Source organism: Petromyzon marinus, chromosome 18, assembly GCF_048934315.1.
Source record: "Petromyzon marinus isolate PM22_M1 ecotype Great Lakes invasive population chromosome 18, UKy_Petmar_22M1.pri1.0, whole genome shotgun sequence".
Lineage (NCBI taxonomy): Eukaryota > Metazoa > Chordata > Hyperoartia > Petromyzontiformes > Petromyzontidae > Petromyzon > Petromyzon marinus.
The window spans coordinates 1,880,688-1,897,152 of record NC_133684.1 but is presented as its reverse complement, the minus strand read 5'-3'; the positions used below and the strand labels follow the sequence as shown (position 1 = coordinate 1,897,152).

Sequence of the window (16,465 nt, the reverse complement as noted above, 5' to 3'; positions counted from 1 at the left end):
CATTATAATAATGACTAATGGAGAACACTGGGTTACATTATAATAATGACCAATGGAGGACACTGGGTTACATTGTAATAATGACTAATGTAGAACACTGGGTTACATTATAATAATGACTAATGGAGAACACTGGGTTACATTATAATAATGACTAATGGAGAACACTGGGTTACATTGTAATAATGACCAATAGAGAACACTGGGTTACATTATAATAATGACTAATGGAGAACACTGGGTTACATTATAATAATGACTAATGGAGAACACTGGGTTACATTATAATAATGACTAATGGAGAACACTGGGTTACATTATAATAATGACCAATGGAGACCACTGGGTTACATTATAACAATGACCAATGGAGAACGCTGGGTTAAATTATAACAATGACCAATGAAGAATACTGGGTTAAATTATAACACTTCAGCCGTGGCTAATCATTGTTTTAATGCGGTTGGCTCACACGAAATTGATTTCTCTAAGACGAAGGTACTTCGCAAGCCCACTGGCTATCAACACAGATTCGTTCATGAAGCCATCCATATGTATCGACACAGACACAATGTCAACCGAGAGGATGGGTACAAACTCAGCAATCATTGAAAGGACGTCATAAACCAGTTTAAGTCATAACTGGATGTGATGTTTCCATCTTGTCACCTTCCGATGTTAGTTTTATTTTTAATATACGAAAGATGGGACAGGCAATTCCAGTTTTTGCTGTGTCGCCCCGGCATTGGGCACAGCAAAAGTTGTTAATTTCTCCAGGGCTCATGCGCCTACATTTCTCTTGAGTCTCCGATTTCCCACATTCACATAACCATCTCTGCATCAAGTTGGGCGGACTATAAGTACAAAAAGTTGTTCATTTCCCACACTCACATAACCATCTCTGCATCAAGTTGGGCGGACTACAAGTACAAAAATTTGATAATTTCCCACATTCACATAACCATCTCCACTTGGGCTGGCCCCAGGGCATCTGTACCCTGCCCACTTCGTTCTGACACTTGGGCTAAGCCCATCTTAAACCTTTAAAAACATCTTGCCTTTATGAGTTTCCCCCCCCCCCCCTTTTACCACCTGAAGACGGTTGCTTGTGTTGCGATCGAAACGTCGTGGTTTTTGGTTTATTATTTTTATTAATTTTGAACCTATCTACGTGACTTTACCGAAAGACCCAAATAATATGAATTTCTGCAGTCACGAAAGCTTTAAGTCAAGAAATTACCATTTTATAACAATGATCAATGAAGAACAATGGTTTAATTTATAACAATGACCATTTTATAACAATGACCAATGAAGAACAATGGTTTAATTTATAACAATGACCATTTTATAACAACGACCAATGATGAACACTGGTTTAATTTATAACAATGACCATATTATAACAATGACCAATGGATAACACTGGTTTAAATTATAACAATGACCATTTCATAACAATGACCAATGATGAACACTGGTTTAATTTATAACAATGACCATTTTATAACAATGACCAATGGATAACACTGGTTTAAATTATAACAATCACCAATGAAGAAAACTGGTTTAAATTATAACAATGACCAATGGAGAACACTGGTTTAACGTATATCAAAGACCATTTCAGAAAGAGTGACTACTATGCGTAAAAACCGGTGCTGAAGGCTGCTTCAGGCTGCTTCAGGGCTACATTGTCAGCAGGTGGCAGTGACGCAAATCCACCGTTGTGCTGCAACTACGCTCCATTATCTGTTCTCCGAACCAATCCGCACTGGCCAGCTACCCTCACGGCGTGGAAGAGGGCCTCATCCAGCAGTGGAGTGACAGGAGGGTTTCACCGCGCACGTGCCCGTTCATTATTTGAATAGTTCGCATCAGTACGTGGCTACGGACTTTCTCGTTTTCGCTCTAAAAAGAGATGGCGCCTAAATCGACCATTAAATGCCACTATCGATTAATTGATCGATACAAATTAAGGCATCGACAGAGGAGCCACGCGGTTTATTAATGAGAACAAGTGACAAGCGAGAGCTCCCATCACGTCGCTTTGAGCGAGAATAGACGGCGGCCTGTGAACCATTCAGGTCTGCGCCTCGCGCCACATCATTCGGGTGGGTTTGGCTGCACTCGGCATACGATGACGACGGGAGGTAAAGGGGCAGCCCTGCAATAGCTCGCTCACGCCACTGCGGGCGTACGGTGCCTCCACGAGAGGGAGCTCTACAGATCGCCTGCATTCTCTCTCTCTCGGGCCTCTCTCTGTGTGCTGTAAGGAAGGGCCATTACCTGAAACGTCGGCCGTTATAAACTGTTTTTTTTCCTTCTAACGCCAATGCGTTACTGACGAATATGTTGAAGGGTTTTTTTTGTGAATGCTCTGTGCTTTTGCACCACGGCCAATGCACGATAATCGCCAACTAATTAACTTGATTCCGTAGAATGGAGTGGTATGGGCCTCCTTTTCTATGCGGGCCAAATGTCTCGGAAGAGGTGGGAGTACCCACAGTTCACCCCACCACGCGCGAAGTGCCGCTCAACTGTGAAGTAGCCCATCCAAACCGTTGGGCGCACAGAGGCGTGGGGGGGATTTAAATAAACTTGCACCGATGTTGCCACCGCCATGCCAGGAGACCGAGCTGATGACCTCCAAACCACGAAGCCGATGTGCTCACCGTCACGCCGCAGCAGCAGGGTACCGTGATAATGACAATAATAAACATAGACAGGCTTTTCTCATAGTTACATTTATTTGGTATAGCCCTGTGAGCCATTCGGCTCTTGAATCGGGTGCAACCGCAACAAACAAAAACAAAAACATGAACAAGAAAACATCTTAAAGTGATTACGTGACTGTGCAAACAGAAAATCCAGGGAAAAAAAAACATAAAAATTTTCCTGAAATAGCACCGTACACCAACGCTGTGTGCAGTCCATTGCTGGGTGAAGTTCTTCCTTCCCCCGACATGTCGCTCATGGGGCACGATTGACCATATGTCACCGCGTTGATCAGTGCGGGTTGCTAAATGTCGAAAGGACCCAGGACTGGTTCAGATGCCACTCTCCGCTCTCAAGTTAACCATGGCAGATGTGGTAGTGCAGGCGAATGATTCAGCACAGCGCAGTTGGTGCATCGCTTTGAGGTCATGGTGCATGGGAGGCACCAACCCACAAGGTTTGCACAGTTCAGAGTGCAGTGCGCAAACCATTGTGCCACCACTCCGCCCGCACAGTGCGGCACATTGCTGTTTAGAAACACACCGGCGTGAGCAGCCCACAACCTCCGTAACCCAGAAGCAATATATCTTGCCTCGGCTCCCAATCATCAGATCCATTTAACGTGCAGTGCATCATTTATACGTGCTCTATATGTGCCAACTGCAATAAATGATTCAACACCGGTTCTTGTGATTTGAATGGGTGCTCAGTTTCACCTCTACGGTGATAGTTGCCATGATGGAATATAGAATGTTTGTGTGTGTAGAGCGGTAGTGTAGCTGTTAGCGCGCCGCGCTACGAACCTGGCGACCCGGGTTCGATTCTCGCTCACGGCCAACACCCAGTGAGATTATCTAAACCGGTCCTGGGCCTCCCCTAGGTCGAATTAGCCTCAAATGAGTACCTGGTCCAGTGAGTAAACATCGCCACTGGGGAGACAAAGGCGGCCGGGCATGATGTTGGCCACCCACCCCCTCGTGTGCCGTGCCGGCTTTCATAGTTGCTCGCTAACAGCACTTGCCCCTACAGTCTGTTAAGGCTATTCGGGGGAGCTTTGTCTTTTTTTGTATATATAATGTGGGGAGCGGTAGCGCAGTGGTTAACGCGCTGTGCTACGAACCAGGTGACCCGAGTTTCCTGCTCACAGCCACCACCAACACCAGTGACGATTATCTGAACAGGTCCTGGGCCTTTTTGATTTAAAGCTTTCGTGACTGCAGTAATTCATATTCTTAGTTTTTTCGGTAAAGTCACGTTGAAGAGAAACAACAAAATAACAAAATATATATAAAACAATAAAAAATTCTCACGACGTTTCGACCATAACTCAAACGGTCATCATCAGGTGTGTCGGTTTGCATAAATTTATTTTGAAAACGGCATATTTATTTATATATATAAAAATAACGTTTGCGTCACGCGCAACGATGGCAGTTTGCCAGGACTAGTCCATCTATTTTTTGAAAAGAGGAGGGGGGAGACGAAATTTGTTTTTATGTATGCTGTCTGAAAGGCACTGTAAGCGTGAACAATCAATCAAGAACTGAAATGATTTATCAAATCTTTCCAATGATTGCTAAGATAGAATCCATCTTCTCGGTTGAAATTGTCTCTGTGTTTGTATATGTGGATAGCCTCATGAACGAATCTCTCATGGAAGCCAGATGGCTTACAAAGAACCTCCGTCTTGGAAAAGTCAATGGCATGTGAGCCTACTGAATTAGAACAATGATCTGCTACGGCCGAGGTGTTGGTCCTACCGTGTTTAAGGTCTGCTTTATGTTCACGAATGCGGTCCGAGATATGGCGTTTGGTTTCTCCAATGTAACTACTACCACAGAGGCAACTTAGTTTGTAGACACCAGGGTATTGTATGTCCGGAATCACATCTTTTACAGACGGAACCAGATCACGGATTTTATGTAATGTGTTGAAACGGACCTCTATCTTGTGTTTATTCAAGATTTTGGAGATCTTTTTTGTGATCCCAGCAATGTAGGGTAAAGTGATGGTTTTGAAAGGCTCCTCAAGAGGGTTCTTCTTCATGGTTTGAGTGATAGCTTTGCGGATTGTATAGTCGGAGTAACCATTAGCCCTAAGAGCTTGTGTACGTGCTTGAGTTCACTGCTTATGTGTTCCTGGTCGGATATGCATTGGGCTCTATGATACAGAGTCTTGATGAGAGAATTCTTCTGTGATGGATGGTGGTGGGAATCCGGTTTCAGATAAGCATCCGTATGGGTAGCTTTCCTGTAGACAGAGTGGCTCATTGAACCATCAGGTCTCTTTTTAATTAGGACATCCAAAAAAGGTATCTTGCCATCTATTTCGACTTCCATGGTAAATCTGATGGCTGGGTGTATGGAATTGATGTGGTCGAAGAATTTGTCTAGAGCAGGCCGGCCATGTGGCCAGATGACAAAAGTGTCATCCACGTACCTCTTCCATAAGGTTGGGCGCAGAGTGGCAGTCTGGATGGCGTCAGTCTCAAATTTATCCATGAAAATGTTAGCTATAACTGGAGAAAGGGGGGAGCCCATTGGGGTGCCCTCAGTTTGTTTGTAGAAAGTTCCATTCCAAGTGAAGTATGTATTGGTTAAACAGTGTCTCACCAGGGGGGGTACCTCAGTGTTTAGTCCTTGATGAACCAAGTCTTCAATGATTGCAATGGTGTCAGGTACAGGAACCTTGGTTCCTGGTGAGACACTGTTTAACCAATACATACTTCACTTGGAATGGAACTTTCTACAAACAAACTGAGGGCACCTCAATGGGCTCCCCCCTTTCTCCAGTTATAGCTAACATTTTCATGGAGAAATTTGAGACTGACGCCATCCAGACTGCCACTCTGCGCCCAACCTTATGGAAGAGGTACGTGGATGACACTTTTGTCATCTGGCCACATGGCCGGCCTGCTCTAGACAAATTCTTCGACCACATCAATTCCATACACCCAGCCATCAGATTTACCATGGAAGTCGAAATAGATGGCAAGATACCTTTTTTGGATGTCCTAATTAAAAAGAGACCTGATGGTTCAATGAGCCACTCTGTCTACAGGAAAGCTACCCATACGGATGCTTATCTGAAACCGGATTCCCACCACCATCCATCACAGAAGAATTCTCTCATCAAGACTCTGTATCATAGAGCCCAATGCATATCCGACCAGGAACACATAAGCAGTGAACTCAAGCACGTACACCAAGCTCTTAGGGCTAATGGTTACTCCGACTATACAATCCGCAAAGCTATCACTCAAACCATGAAGAAGAACCCTCTTGAGGAGCCTTTCAAAACCATCACTTTACCCTACATTGCTGGGATCACAAAAAAGATCTCCAAAATCTTGAATAAACACAAGATAGAGGTCCGTTTCAACACATTACATAAAATCCGTGATCTGGTTCCGTCTGTAAAAGATGTGATTCCGGACATACAATACCCTGGTGTCTACAAACTAAGTTGCCTCTGTGGTAGTAGTTACATTGGAGAAACCAAACGCCATATCTCGGACCGCATTCGTGAACATAAAGCAGACCTTAAACACGGTAGGACCAACACCTCGGCCGTAGCAGATCATTGTTCTAATTCAGTAGGCTCACATGCCATTGACTTTTCCAAGACGGAGGTTCTTTGTAAGCCATCTGGCTTCCATGAGAGATTCGTTCATGAGGCTATCCACATATACAAACACAGAGACAATTTCAACCGAGAAGATGGATTCTATCTTAGCAATCATTGGAAAGATTTGATAAATCATTTCAGTTCTTGATTGATTGTTCACGCTTACAGTGCCTTTCAGACAGCATACATAAAAACAAATTTCGTCTCCCCCCTCCTCTTTTCAAAAAATAGATGGACTAGTCCTGGCAAACTGCCATCGTTGCGCGTGACGCAAACGTTATTTTTATATATATAAATAAATATGCCGTTTTCAAAATAAATTTATGCAAACCGACACACCTGATGATGACCGTTTGAGTTATGGTCGAAACGTCGTGAGAATTTTTTATTGTTTTATATATATTTTGTTATTTTGTTGTTTCTCTTCAACGTGACTTTACCGAAAAAACTAAGAATAGGTCCTGGGCCTCCCCGAGGTCGACTCAGCCTCAAATGAGTACCTGGTGCGGTGTGTAGTAAACATCGCTACTGGGGAGGCAAAGGCGGTCTGGTGTGGTGCTGGCCACCCACCCCCTCGTGTGCCGTGCCGGCTTTCAAAGGTGCTACTCGCTAACAGCACTTGCCCCTACAGCCTGTTGTGGCTATACGAGGGTGGGGGGGGTGTTGAGATATATAAATATATAATGCCATGAAAATGTTACGCTGCAGTTACAAGTTGTACTCCTACAGTGTATCAGTCATCTCAATAGAAAACTGCACACACATTACCCGATCCATAAAACATTTTTCCCAAAGTAATGGAACGGGTCCAAATTCCCCTTTCTGTACAGAGCAGCATGCTGGGTAATCACAGCTTCTTAAGGGGCTCGTTAATACCTGTCGGGCTATTGCTAAAAAAGAAATCACTCGCGGAATGTAAACATCACCGTGTACACACACACATGCATTAGGGTTGCTAAAACAATAAATAAAAGGGCCGAAACGCATTTACCGGTTAGCCATCCGTCTAAAAATGTCTCGAGCGAAAAACGAAACATCACTGCCCTTTTTTGCTTAGCTGGAAAACAAAAGGAGCTGCCCTGGCTTAAGAGTTTGCAGCACGCTGGACTTTCAATCCAGAGGTCACCGGTTCCGATCTTATCGTTCGATCTCCGGGCGCGGCAGCTTGAATAAAGGCAGCAAGTTCGTTAAATCTGCCCACCTCTGTCCACACACCCACCCACGGGAACAAATGGGTGCACGAGTTCAGCCGCCCGGTAGGTCACGTGTGGTAGAGCGTGGCGCGGCCCAGAAACCCATCCTGGTCGTTGAGGCCCGTCCACAGCCAAGTGTGCTGCCGCACGGAGGTGCTTCAGGCCTCCCACTGGTGCCCGAAGATGACGGCCGCTGGCAGACAAAGTCGCAAGCGCCCTGCGGTGTGTGCGACGGCGGTGTGTGTGACCGTGGTGTGTGACCGTGGTGTGTGTGACCGTGGTGTGTGTGACCGTGGTGTGTGTGACCGTGGTGTGTGTGACCGTGGTGTGTGTGACGGCGGTGTGTGTGACCGTGGTGTGTGTGACCGTGGTGTGTGTGACCGTGGTGTGTGTGACGGCGGTGTGTGTGACCGTGGTGTGTGTGACCGTGGTGTGTGTGACCGTGGTGTGTGACCGCGGTGTGTGCGACCGTGGTGTGTGTGACGGCGGTGTGTGTGACCGTGGTGTGTGCGACGGCGGTGTGTGTGACCGTGGTGTGTGTGACCGTGGTGTGTGTGACCGTGGTGTGTGCGACGGCGGTGTGTGACCGCGGTGTGTGTGACCGTGGTGTGTGTGACCGCGGTGTGTGTGACGGCGGTGTGTGTGACCGTGGTGTGTGTGACCGTGGTGTGTGTGACCGTGGTGTGTGTGACCGTGGTGTGTGTGACCGTGGTGTGTGCGACGGCGGTGTGTGTGACCGTGGTGTGTGTGACCGTGGTGTGTGTGACGGCGGTGTGTGTGACCGTGGTGTGTGTGACCGCGGTGTGTGTGACCGCGGTGTGTGTGACGGCGGTGTGTGTGACCGTGGTGTGTGCGACGGCGGTGTGTGTGACCGTGGTGTGTGTGACCGTGGTGTGTGTGACGGCGGTGTGTGTGACCGTGGTGTGTGACCGTGGTGTGTGTGACCGTGGTGTGTGTGACCGTGGTGTGTGTGACCGTGGTGTGTGCGACGGCGGTGTGTGACCGCGGTGTGTGACCGTGGTGTGTGTGACCGCGGTGTGTGTGACCGCGGTGTGTGTGACCGTGGTGTGTGACTGTGGTGTGTGTGACCGTGGTGTGTGTGACCGTGGTGTGTGTGACCGTGGTGTGTGTGACCGTGGTGTGTGTGACCGTGGTGTGTGCGACGGCGGTGTGTGTGACCGCGGTGTGTGCATGACCGTGGTGTGTGCGACGGCGGTGTGCATGACCGCGGTGTGTGTGACCGCGGTGTGTGTGACCGTGGTGTGCATGACCGCGGTGTGTGTGACCGCGGTGTGTGTGACCGTGGTGTGCATGACCGTGGTGTGTGTGACCGTGGTGTGTGCGACAGCGGTGTGCATGACCGTGGTGTGTGTGACCGCGGTGTGTGCATGACCGTGGTGTGTGTGACCGTGGTGTGTGCATGACCGTGGTGTGTGCGACGGCGGTGTGTGCGATCACGCGTGTCAACAAAACCGCTCATTTCGTTGACGAAATTCCACTGGGAGCAATTGACGGATTCTTGAGTTTCTAATCGATCATCGATTCTGCAAATGACTTGGTTTACGGATCATCGTTTAACAACCCTGACGTATTTCTACATACAAGCAACCCGGGGGACTTGAGTTTGCTCCTGGCCACGGCTAACATGAGTGGCGAGCGTTATCTGAACAGGTCCTGGGGCCCTTTTGCCACCTGCACTGACCAGCGTGATGAAGTATGGTGAAAAAAAAACACACACACACACACCCATGACTGACACGGCTATGGCGAGGCATTCATCACAGCAGTGGATTGACACAGGACTACGAGTTAATTGGAAATGCATGTAAGGAGTACGTTGACAATATTCCGACCGTTAAGTTCAAGGTTGCGTCACATGATACATCTTTAACCAATGATGATACCTTCATGGGCGGCGTGTCGAACAAGAGACGGTCGCTTTATATCGCTCAGCCCGCCTGCTCGATCACTCCCCTATCTCCGGTATGAATTAGACATTCATTCACGGTGCCGAATTTTAAGCCTAACGCAGTGATTCTCAAATAATTTCGCCCGCTACGTCTCCCCAGATTCCATCTTCCCATTCCGTTATTCCCCATTCATGTGCAAATCGGACACAGCCGTCGTACACTGCCCACATCTGGTGATTGCTAAGCGTGGGAGAAACGACCCTGGGGAGGCACAGTGAGCGGAGTTTAATTACTCCTCTTTTGCCATCCACGTAAGTACCATGGTTGTATTCTCATTTCTATGTTTTGGCAATAGAGCTTCTTGGTGTGTAGCTCGATCGGTAGAACAGCAGCGCTTGCCATCGTGATCATCACCGCAATTCAATGGAATCGTGGTGGTGCGACGTGATCTTCCTCGCCCGGTGTGCAACGAGGTCGTGGGTCAGATCCTGACGCCGACGCCTGCTGTTTGGAGCGTGCGTGTACTCGACGTGGTTGCATGGATGTTTTTTTTCTCCGGGTCCTCCGGTTTTTCCCTCCACATGCTATACATTTCCACACGATGACAAGCCACTTCGTTGAGCTATAATTTGTGGCCAGGTAGCTTCATAAAAAGAGCTATACAGCCCAGTGGGCTTTACCTGGTAAAATAAAACATAGTTTAGTTTTAGTATATTTATATACTTTTAGTGATTTGCTTACATTTCCTATACTTTGCACTCCAATCGCTGTTTTGTTTTAGTAACTTTCTACCCCCCCTTTCTGGACATCTGTGAAAAAAGCTTCATAGCTTATCGGATTTCTCCAGGATAAATACATCTTATTTAGATTATTTCGACGATAAAACTGATACACGGAATTCTAACTACATACACCCTGTACAAGAAACTGGAGTCTCAATAGTTTCCCACCTGCTTAAATACATTGCATGAAGAACTTGACAAAGCTGAAAGCACAAACACCGTCTTGTTGTGAGTAGGATGCGTGCTCTGGTATATATCGTTACATTTTACTTTTTAAACCCTTCTCTCAATTATCCGAAGAACTTCATTTTAAATAAACGGCGCTCATTAAAAACACACGCACACACAGACACCCATCTATAACTGAAGACGCACTGAGTGTTCACAACGGGAAACATTTCCCCGACGTGCCGTTAAGCACCCCCTCTCTCGCACGCCTCACGGAGCCCACCACGCTCATCGGAGGTCGCCGGGGAAAGGACGACGCTGGGCACGAGGTCCGATCAGAGAGCCGTACCACACCGGCCAAACAATCCCCACGCAGTCGTCAGCAAAAACAAAAACCTTCGCGAACACAAACATTGCTAGCCCGCATCGCACGGCGCAATTCCCCTCCTCGTTCAACGCACGTGGAGTCACGCGCGGATGCTAGGACCAGGGACAGATTTCCTTTAGGGGCTGAATCGTATAGGGCCGCGCAGCTTAACAAGTTGCATATCCCCATTTAGAAGGGAAAAGAAACTGCAATAACCAAGCAGAATGAGAGTGGCGGTAGCGGTGGTGGTAGTGAAACAGTAAGGGGAAGGAATTGAATGGACAAAGAGGGGGCCTCCAAAAGTCCATAAGAGCCCCAGGCTCCCATCGAACTTAAACCAGCGCTGGGTGGCGGAGGAGTGAGCGAGGTGCTCCGAGAACGCGAGATTTGGTGAACGGGTGACGGGGCGAATGGAAGGGTGGTGGCGGGTTGTGGGTGGAGAGCAACGAGCCGAGCAAACGGGTGAGAAATTGCGCGATTTCGTTGAGAATGACGACGACGAGGAGAACGACAGGGGCAGCTGAGCAAGCCGGTCTCTCGCACCCTCGCCTCCTCACCACAACCCCCTCCCCACCCCACAGACGCGCGCCTCCGCTGCGCGCTCAGCCCTCGTGCATGCTGCGTCGGCCCACGGGACCGCGCGACAAGGCCGGACGCCGGCAGGCGGGCCGCAGTCCCGCGTACATGTTCGGGGCGCGGGCCGCCAGCCTGACGGCCGACGAGGAGCGCTTCCTGGACGCGGCCGAGTACGGCAACATCCCCGTGGTGCGGCGCATGCTGGAGGGGCTCGGCGAGCGACCCATCAACGTGAACTGCGTGGACTACATGGGCCAGAACGCGCTGCAACTCGCCGTTGGCAACGAGCACCTGGAGGTGACCGAGCTGCTGCTCAAGCAGGAGGGGCTGGCGCGCGTCGGTGACGCGTTGCTGCTCGCCATCAGCAAGGGGTGAGTGCGGGAGAGGAGTGTGCCTGTGTTGGACTTCTTCCGCACCGTATGTAGCCAACCGTGATAATCGGAGGTGCGGAGGCGGACAGCAAACGAAACACATGAAATCAGTTGTACAGAAATGAGTTTTCAATCTAGATAATGATTTGGATAGCTCCAGTGGCTTCCTAATATCGGAAGGAAGAACGTTCCAGACGACCACAGAAGCGCGTCTGAAAGCGCTTCGCGATGCGGTGACCACCGTCTTTGTTTGATGGCGAGACAAAAGCCGCTGCTGCTGCTGCGAGGATGACCGCCGGAGGAGTTCCCGTGATGTTGGTTTGTGCTCCTTGACGAGATCAGCGAGGTGTTGTGGTTCATTCGTGGCAAGCGACTTTGTGTGTAACGAGTGCGAACTTATAACGTATTCGTTCGGCAATTGGTGTGCGTGGTGTGGTGATCGAGCGAGCGAGCGGAAGAGGACAGGAGGATGAGCGAGCAGTGGAGTGGGTGAGAGGCTACCAAGTGCGGTGCGAGTGGATGAGTTGGTGCTTGAGAGGATGGGATACGTTATGAAAAAAAAGTATAAAATGAATATCAAGCAGCGTATTCCTGAGGTTTTTTTTTGTAGACTATGGGGAAATATTAAATTTCTTTAATTCAGTGGAATATTCTTTACACACCGTGTCCTTCATAATGATTTTTGTTTTACAAAAACCATTTGCGAAGATGTAACGGCTAAGCTGCGACGACATATACGTTACGGAACAAGGTACAAATCAAGAAAAACACTCGTGCGAGGAGAGGGATTCTCATCAAGGATGTTCACAGTGGCACTGCAGAAGCTATTTTTTTTTCTGGGAGAGGGAAACATTGTATGAGAGAAATAATGGCACGTATATAAATGGAAAAATTATATTAACCATCTCGGATTTGCCGATGAGAATCATTATAACAACCGATGGAAATAAAACACGGGAGACGATCGAGGAACCAAATAGAGAAGAGTACAGAGCAGGGCTCAAAATAAATGTGACAAAATAACCCACACAAGAGTCATGTACAACAATGTCAACAATACAAATAATATAAATAATAATATAAATAATCTACCATTGAGCAGCAAGGCACCAATATAGCTACAGACGAAAGTTGTCAGTACACGTGCAGTAGTTAGAGTAGTGCCTGTCTTACGAATGGGGAGCGCTTGTGTAGCGGTTAGCACGCCGCGCTACGAACCTGGTGACTCGGCCAATACCAGAGACGATTATCTGAACCGGTCCTGGGCTTTTCCTAGGTCAACTCAGCCTCAAATGAGTACCTGCTGCGGTGTGTAAACATCGCCACTGGGGAGACAAAGGTGGCCGGGCGCGGTGCTGGCCACCTACCCCCTCGTGTTCTGGCCTTCATAGGTGCTGCTCGCTAACAGCACTTGCCCCAACAGTCTGTTAAAGCTATACGGGGATCCTTGTCTAACCAAGACGACACGTGCGTATCGTTCGCTTAGAAAGATACAGATCATAAACGTGGCCAACGGAACAAGAACTGAACATTACACAAACAAGTGTGGAGAGATGCATGCTGGAGATAATTGCACTGTGAGTCATCACATTAACTGCTGAAAAATGTGAGAGGGCGAGCACACGACTCACGATGGCTGATGAGACAAGATTGGTGATGGAGGGACGTCAGAAAGAACCATCAGCGCCATGGAGATGGAGTGACGAGATGAGCTAAAACTAAACTATTTTATTTAACCAGGTTAAGGCCCACTGAGCTCTGTTGCTCTTTTTCAGAAGCGACCTAGCTGACCACAAATGATAGCTCAACAAAGTGGCTTATCATGTGGACATTTACAGCCACAATACTCTAAACGCATGTTTCTAAATGTGGACGGAAAAACTGGAGGACCCGGAGAAAAATCGACACAACCACGGGGAGAACACGCAAACTCCAGATATACAGCAGGCGTCAGGGCCAGGATCTAACCCACGACCTCCTGCATACCAGGTGAGGGCGAGATGGCAGTGAACCTGAAGAAGCCTTCGTCCAGCAGTGGACTGGTCGCAGGTGTTGCCGACAATGATGTTCCTTTGCTGAGAGCGACGACGGAGCGGTTAATGCACCGCGATACCAACCCCGCGACGCTGGTTCGATTCCCGGCCACGGCAAACATCAGAGGCGAGCGATATCAGAACCGGTCCTGGGTCTCCTCTCTGTGGACTGAGCGTTGTTGAAGAAGTAACCGATGTAACGTGTGAAACGTCAGCACTCGAGAGGCTTAGACCGACGCCTCGCTGAACTCACTGCTTATGAATCTAACCCCGAGTGCCTTCGCACACGCCGTCGTAGACTTCATTGGGAGCTCTAGCAGGAGTCGACCACAGAGGATGGATCTGTGTTCTTCGATTTTTCGCGGCTCTTTGTCATCCACTGATGGACAGAAACCGCCAAACTCCTCTCGGTCCTTGGGGGGTGTTGGCTGGCCATACTTCACCACGCTGGTGATTGTGGTGTGGGTTGGTGAAAGGGTGTGCCCACGAGCAGCTCAGATATATCGCTCACCACTGACGTAAGCCATGGCCGGGAATTTGGAACTCAAGTGGGTCACGTGGCCAGGTCCACAACAGCTCAGTGCGCCGACACCGCTGCACCACCGCTCCTCCCAGGGCACCTCGCACAGTGCTGCATGGGGCACTGGCAGAGGGCCTTCCAGTCCGCGGGCATCGCGTTGCGGGTCAGGCGATGCAAGTCGAGCGGTGGGGCAAAGCTGCGGCGAGCTTGAGGAGGCCGGGAAACTATTGACAAGGGCCCCATACAGTGAGGGAAAAAAGTATTTGATGCCCTGCTGATTTTGTACGTTTGCCCACTGACAAACAAATGATCAGTCTATAATTTTAATGGTAGGTTTATTTGAACAGTGACAGACAGAATAACAACAAAATCCAGAAAAACTCATGCCAAAAATGTTATAAATTGATTTGCATTTTAATGAGGGAAATAAGTATTTGACCCCCTCTCAATCAGAAAGATGTCTGGCTCCCAGGTGTCTTTTATACAGGTAACGAGCTGAGATTAGGAGCACACTCTTAAAGGGAGTGCTCCTAATCTCAGCGTGTTACCTGTATAAAAGGCACCTATCCACAGAAGCAATCAATCAGATTCCAAACTCTCCACCATGGCCAAGACCAAAGAGCTCTCCAAGGATGTCAGGGACAAGATTGTAGACCTACACAAGGCTGGAATGGGCTACAAGACCATTGCCAAGCAGCTTGGTGAGAAGGTGACAACAGTTGGTGCGATTATTCGCAAATGGAAGAAACACAAAAGAACTGTCAATCTCCCTCGGCCTGGGGCTCCATGCAAGGTCTCACCTCGTGGAGTTGCAATGATCATGAGAACGGCGAGGAGTCAGCCCAGAACTACACGGGAGGATCTTGTCAATGATCTCAAGGCAGCTGGGACCATAGTCACCAAGAAAACAATTGGTAACACACTACGCCATGAAGGACTGAAATCCTGCAGCGCCCGCAAGGTCCCCCTGCTCAAGAAAGCACATATACATGCCCGTCTGAAGTTTGCCAATGAATATCTGAATGATTCAGAGGACGACTGGGTGAAAGTGTTGTGGTCAGATGAGACCAAAATGGAGCTCTTTGGCATCAACTCAACTCGCCGTGTTTGGAGGAGGAGGAATGCTGCCTATGACCCCAAGAACACCATCCCCACCGTCAAACATGGAGGTGGAAACATTATGCTTTGGGGGTGTTTTTTTGCTAAGGGGACAGGACAACTTTCACCGCATTAAAGGGACGATGGACGGGGCCATGTACCGTCAAATCTTGCGTGAGAACCTCCTTCCCTCAGCCAGGGCAAGGGAACAAATACTTTTTTTCCCTCACTGTACCTCTCGACACACGCACCGCTCCAGCGTGCTACTTGATTAACTTTTTTTTTCCAAAATCAATGCTTGCGAGGCGTTAGGGTGAAGGTCAGTTCATCCAATGACAGAGGAACGAGTACAGAAAACAAAATGAAAACGGTTTGCATGTTAAGAAATAACAAAAAATATTTGCAAGCCTTTCTCAATCCACTGCTGGATGAAGGCTCTCCCCAAGTCACGGGGGCTGCGTGACCCCAAATCTCCACCACGCCGGACGGTGGGGACTGCTGAGGAGGAGGGAATCCCTGGAAGGTTCTCGATATCGTTCGCCACGAGTTGGTAGCCATGGCGTGGAGTCTCCACCTTCACAACGCAGTGCATTCAACCACTACGGCAGTAAATCGTTAAAACGTTTGCACAATAACGACGTGTAGATATTTCAATTAACAACAAAACCGCTCGCGGTAGCGGCGCTGGCCTCTGACTTAGCGAGACGTCAGCCCGTGAAGGTAATAAAATGCCGGTGGTGAGAGAGACAGCACAGCAAGTAGGCGGCCAGCAACCTCAGTGTCCGTGCCCGTTGTCACCCTCCCACGTGAACGCACTTTTCTCCAGGCGCTCCATTTTCATCCCAAGTGCAATAAACAAAGTTAACAAATTTTCCAAAGCACGGTGACTACCCTGGCATGGACTCTTGAGGGCTCTGTGAGACTCAGCGAAGGGCTGTCAGTGTTCACATCGTTCCTGCAGGCAGCCGTCATGGACGAGGGGGGGTATTGAAATCGGCAGAAGGGAGGGAGATAGATGGTGGAGTGGTATCGGTCTGCAGACCTCACAGCCCCTGAAGCTATCGGCTGGCTCATGAGTGATACATAGGGGGTGAATTATAAA

At 48.7% G+C, this 16,465-nt stretch overlaps 1 protein-coding gene across 1 annotated transcript in view; it reads left to right on the top strand.

The window, feature by feature from the left end:
• The window catches only part of LOC116943543 (short transient receptor potential channel 7-like), a 65,808-nt gene that overhangs the window by 25,362 nt on the left and 23,981 nt on the right, over positions 1-16,465 (top strand). Inside the window, exon 2 of the mRNA XM_032956461.2 lies at positions 11,347-11,712. Within this exon, the coding sequence (XP_032812352.1) occupies positions 11,347-11,712 (366 nt within the window). The remainder of the gene's footprint in view (positions 1-11,346; positions 11,713-16,465) is intronic.